The 5,098-nt window shown below is 37.1% G+C and overlaps 1 protein-coding gene across 1 annotated transcript; it reads right to left on the bottom strand.

Moving 5' to 3' along the window:
• Positions 1 to 1,381: 1,381 nt before the first annotated feature.
• LOC127081155 (protein MAIN-LIKE 1-like) lies at positions 1,382 to 1,964 on the bottom strand. Its single transcript, XM_051021437.1, has 2 exons — positions 1,923 to 1,964; positions 1,382 to 1,840 (listed from the first exon to the last, which is right to left on the bottom strand). Exons 1-2 carry the CDS (start codon positions 1,962 to 1,964, stop codon positions 1,382 to 1,384), a joined length of 501 nt encoding a protein of 166 aa, XP_050877394.1.
• Positions 1,965 to 5,098: the final 3,134 nt, after the last annotated feature.

The raw sequence follows: 5,098 nt of genomic DNA on the forward strand, positions 1-5,098 counted from the left end.
CCACTTTGAAAGGCATTTTACACGTTTATTATTCTGAAGATGTATATCTGTTTATTTTAAAGAGATACATCTATGTAATCTATCAGAATCGTGCATGTTATCTGTTGTTTATGTTTATTCAGATGAAGATTTATAAATTTTATGTACCATGTTATTGAACGAGATTTAAATCATGTAATGGATATGCAAAAACTGACATACAAATCCAGATGGTCCAAAAATGACAAATAAATAAAGGCAAAATACATGATAAAGTAGCATGAAGTGAAAATAAAATACAATACATAATGAATTTAATGCAAGTCGAATCACATCTCCTCTGCCTCTTCTGCCTCCAATACCCCTGTCCCTCGATGCTGTCATTGGTACATCAATGCGTCTCGTGCCTCTGTCATGATGGCATGTAGGACCTGCCTCACATCAGACTCATCAGGGAAGGTATCTCTGTCAATGTCTGCTTGCGCAATCTCCATTATGCAACGACATCCAGGCAAGACATCATGAGCATGATCTAACTATGTTTGCTCCTCATCTAGTATCTTCTAATGAAGTGGCATCAGTGGATCTCATCGACAACCTGCACCATATAGTGATGCGATACTCTGAAGAACCACCTGATGTACCAGTCGACGTAGCTCCAGTGGCTTTCAACTATGGCACTCCGTGCCTCCTCCGGTACTAGATGACTATCATAATCATTAACTATTGCATCTATATGTCTATGTGTCAAAGAAAGAGGAGCAAAGACAACATGGTGTATAAGAATGGTATGACTGTAGTCAAACTGACACATCACATGCTCAGGAAGATGAAGAGCAGTGAGGCGTGATCCGCAAGTCAATCATCCAGAGTATATCACTATGTCGTCAAATGGTTGTGTCTCACGGTGATTGACATAGCCGTTGGAGTGCATGTCCTCGACAATCAAGCGATCAAGATACCCTCTGAACAGATCTATCGTCTGGTTCCCAGGGCAAATGCAGAAGTGCGCGACATATCCACAGTGTAAGGTACACCCGTCCAGCCAAAGATGCGGAAAGTGCTGGAGGATCGAAACCTGAAAAATGATAGAACACACGAATCATCAGTAATGGCGTTGCAAAAATAAAATGAAAATTAAACAAAAACATTAAAAGACCAACAAATATTATTGCCAATATTGTGATGATGCCGGTGATCTGCTTCGTCTTTCACCTTCAACCCTCTGATAACTTCAGGTACAAGTAGAACAAACAAACGGCCCCCAATTGTACTCATGGATCCGTTCGAAGTCCTCTAAGTACCGTAGGTAGACGACATATGTATAAGTGACACTTTTTTTCACAAAAATCACAGTGCTAACCAAATATAGCAGGTATGCTCTCGTATGCTAGAGCCCCACCTACTCCTCATCACCTCTAGCCTGCTCTGCTCTAAGAAGCTCATATGTATATAGCTTTTTCAATAATTCAAACCTAGCATGTGCCCCTCTAGTTCTCTCCATCTCTGTCAGCACAACCTCTAAGTCAACTCCCAGATTGTCTACCATTAACTCGAGTTCCTTGTCTTTGCTAATCCTCCCATGACCTAGACGTTTCCCCCCGACCGGAAGATGCAGCAAACACAACACATCGTCGAGCGTGATAGACATCTCACCAAGCGGGAGATGAAATGACGAGGTCTCGATGTGCCATATCTCCAAAAATGCATTAAGTATCCCGTGGTTAACCGTCATATAACCAGTCATGCACAAGTCCTTCATCCCAGATAGGGACAAAGCTGCCTGGAAACACTTCTCATTCGATCGAGGCAAGCCCGTAATCTTCCGCCCGTGGTTAATAATCTTCAGTGGATTACGGTCCTGCAGAAAAATAAATCAATGTCAGAAACTTGTAATATATTAATAAACGTAAATTAAAAAGAATGAATCCAACTAATGTTACCTCTCTATCCCAGATATGTCTGACAATATGGTCTAGGTACATAGGCAGTAGTGACAACTCTATAAGGCCTCATCCAAATGTCTGAGGTGACTCTGTCCCATCATCCTCAACATCCTTACCATTTGGAGGTGGCACTGGCTCAACAATATCAGCAGTCGGAAGTGGTACTAGCTCAGAAGCATCATCCGTCGGAGGTGGCACTGGTGCCTCCGGTACCACCGATGACTCGGGTACCTCTGACGTCTGAATAGGTGAAACCCGACGTCCACGGGAGGATGAAAGGAGTGATGTGTTGGTAGGTGAAACCCATCTCTTACAGGAAGAAGAAAATGGAGAAACATGAGCCCCAAAAGTAGATGTCTCTGCATGGTCAGAGTGAACAAGAGCCTTAAAAACCTGACTCTTCTCCCGCCGCACTGATGCATGTTGTGCAATCCTCCAGTGCCTCAGTCTATCGTGTCTATCATCCATAATGTTTGTAATTAAACTAGACAATCCGTACAAGCAACACTACAAGCAAGAGAAAAAAAATAGACTGAGATTTTCTGAAGATGCATCTCCAGTTACTAGGAAACTAAACATTGAAAAATTCCGAAAATGCATCTCCAAAATTTTCTACAACTCTTCAGGTCATTCAATGGAGGCAATACAGACATGCAAACCTAAAAAAATGGTTTGATAGTGATTTTCAACAAACAAACATGTTTTACGGTATGTATAAACTAACATTCTTGCATTTCCTACTCATTTCTTACCTAAATAATCATTTTTTACTCATTTACACAAAAATTAAAAAAACTTATCAAAACATCATAAACTTACAAATTTAGACTTTGCTTTAGGGTTGGATGATGTCTCTGATGTCTTTGATGTTGATTGAAGATCCTTTAAGTTTGGGTCTTGGTTTTGGACTTGGTTGATGGGATTTTTTTTAGAGAGTTTGATAAAATTTTGAGTTTTTTTAGAAATGAGGAATGAGAAAGGTTCTGGCGCGATTTAAGCTCCAATACCTTCCGTAGATGCATCTCCGAAATAAGTTTAAATATGCATCTCCAAAATATTTTAACGTTAAGTCAGAACTGGATGCGTCCGGAGATGCATCTCTGGAATTTGAAGGCATTTTAGTATTTTTACGTGGTGTCTACGTAATATATAAGATACATTAAGAAATTCCTTAAAAATATACGTGCTCTCTATTGGTCCACCTGTTTTGAAAGCTCCATTTCCATAGTATTTTTCTTTTTAAGATGCACATTAGTGACCAAAGTTAGATACAATGTATTATAGACCGTTCCTTTTTGTCTATTAAAAATATAATATAACTATAACTGCACCAATAATTTTCAAAGGTTGTTTCCTTACTAGGTTTTAAAAAACTACCTTTGAGAGGAAAAATAACACCGCCTAAAGCATTGTATTTAAATTCTGTTCAAATAACTTTTTATTCAATATTTTATTTTTAGGGTTCATATTAGTCTCTTATTAAAAAAAGTTTATATTGATTCTTTTGTTTGTATTGATATGTCTACAAAAACATAAGTTTGCTTAACTTTAGCTTTCTAAGTGGGAGTATCGATAATACCTGAATAATATGTCATAAAGGATGACTGACACTGATCTTTTAGTTAGTTTCAAAAAAGTATTTACCCTTATGTGACTCATGCTTGAGAGACTATGTAAATATTGGGGATTTATATGTTTGGAGGTATAATTGTTTGCAACCGTCAGATATTAACGATGGTTTTGATGATGATAACACAATATGTCAAATGACGTTATGTGAAGCCTTCATATTTCAAGAAGAAACAATATGCTAATGTTCTTTGTGAGATCAATATATTAATTCAAAATCAATGATGACAACACCTAAGGTTAAATTCCGTTTGGTGAAGTCTTTGATAATTTTCTGTCTAGTAAATCCCGATGATGGCGTATTTCAAGAAGCTACACCAAATCTCATAAGTTAAAAGACTCAAGTCTTAGATGACGTGTTAAAACAATGATGAATCAAGACAGAAATCTTGAAGTTTCAAAGTCTAAAAGAGAGGAAGTGTGAAAGCTCACATTGTCTTGTATCTGAGTTATCAGTTAAATGTAAAAGTATAAGTGTAATTCTCGAATCAGACACACGCCCGCTCGCCCGCCTGTCCGGACACGCACGTGCATGCATACACACAAACACTTTCAAAGTTCATGTGGAATTGATCAAGAGTGTTCATAATCAGTTGTGGAAGCATTTGTACACTTCCTAATTGATTAGAGCAGCAGAAACGACTCTTTAATCAATTAAAAATACTCCTAATCGATTAAGACACATGACCGTTGTACGATTTAGTTTCCATTTTGGGATTAGATTTGCCTTCTTTTTAAATCTCTTAATCGACCAAGTCATTAGAATACCCATGAATCTTTTTCCTCTTTGAGCAAATTTGTCTCCAATAAACATCCGTTATTCATAAAAATGGTATATTTTTTTATTTAATCAATTAAATAATTATTTAAATCAAATAAATATTTAAATTAAATAAATATTTAATTAAATAATTATTTATCACAATCCTCCACTTCCTATTATTTCATTTCGTTATCAAAAAAATTCAAGTAATAATTAAAATAAGATTATTTATCTGCTCTCACAACTCTTAACTCAGATAATTAATAGTATCAAATTACCCCCACACTCCGAAAATACTATAATTCTTATATAATAACTAAATCACGCAAGCAATTAAATAAACTGTTTAAATAATAAGTTAGGGTGTTACAACTCTCCTCCACTTAAAATAAATTGTGTCCTAAAAAATCACCTGTAGAGAACAAATTCGGATAAGACTCCCTCATCCGGCTGTCTAGATCCCAAGTCAGACTTCCTCCAGCAGGTCCTTCCTAGACTACCTTCACCAAAGCAATCTCCTTCCCTCTAAATTGTTTCACTTCTCGATCCTCAATCTTGATAGGCAATATCTCCATAGTCAGGTTCTCTCTCACCTGAACATAATCCATTTGGATAATATGCGAAGGATCGAGAATATACTTCTAAAGCTGAGACACATGGAAAACGTCATGTAGATTCTAAAGAGACCGTGGCAGGGCCACCCTATAAGCAAAAAAATCCTATCCTCTATGAAATCTAATAGGGACCAATAAAACGATGGGTGAGTTTCTTAGACTTCAAA

The sequence above is a fragment of the Lathyrus oleraceus genome, chromosome 5, assembly GCF_024323335.1.
Source record: "Lathyrus oleraceus cultivar Zhongwan6 chromosome 5, CAAS_Psat_ZW6_1.0, whole genome shotgun sequence".
NCBI lineage: Eukaryota > Viridiplantae > Streptophyta > Magnoliopsida > Fabales > Fabaceae > Lathyrus > Lathyrus oleraceus.

Bases quoted from the DNA above. Each gene is read 5' to 3' on its own strand.
- LOC127081155 (XM_051021437.1), bottom strand. From the start codon at position 1,964: ATGTACCTAGACCATATTGTCAGACATATCTGGGATAGAGAG. The intron at 1,841-1,922 runs GTAACATTAGTT...ATTTTTCTGCAG, and splicing joins GACATATCTGGGATAGAGAG to GACCGTAATCCACTGAAGAT.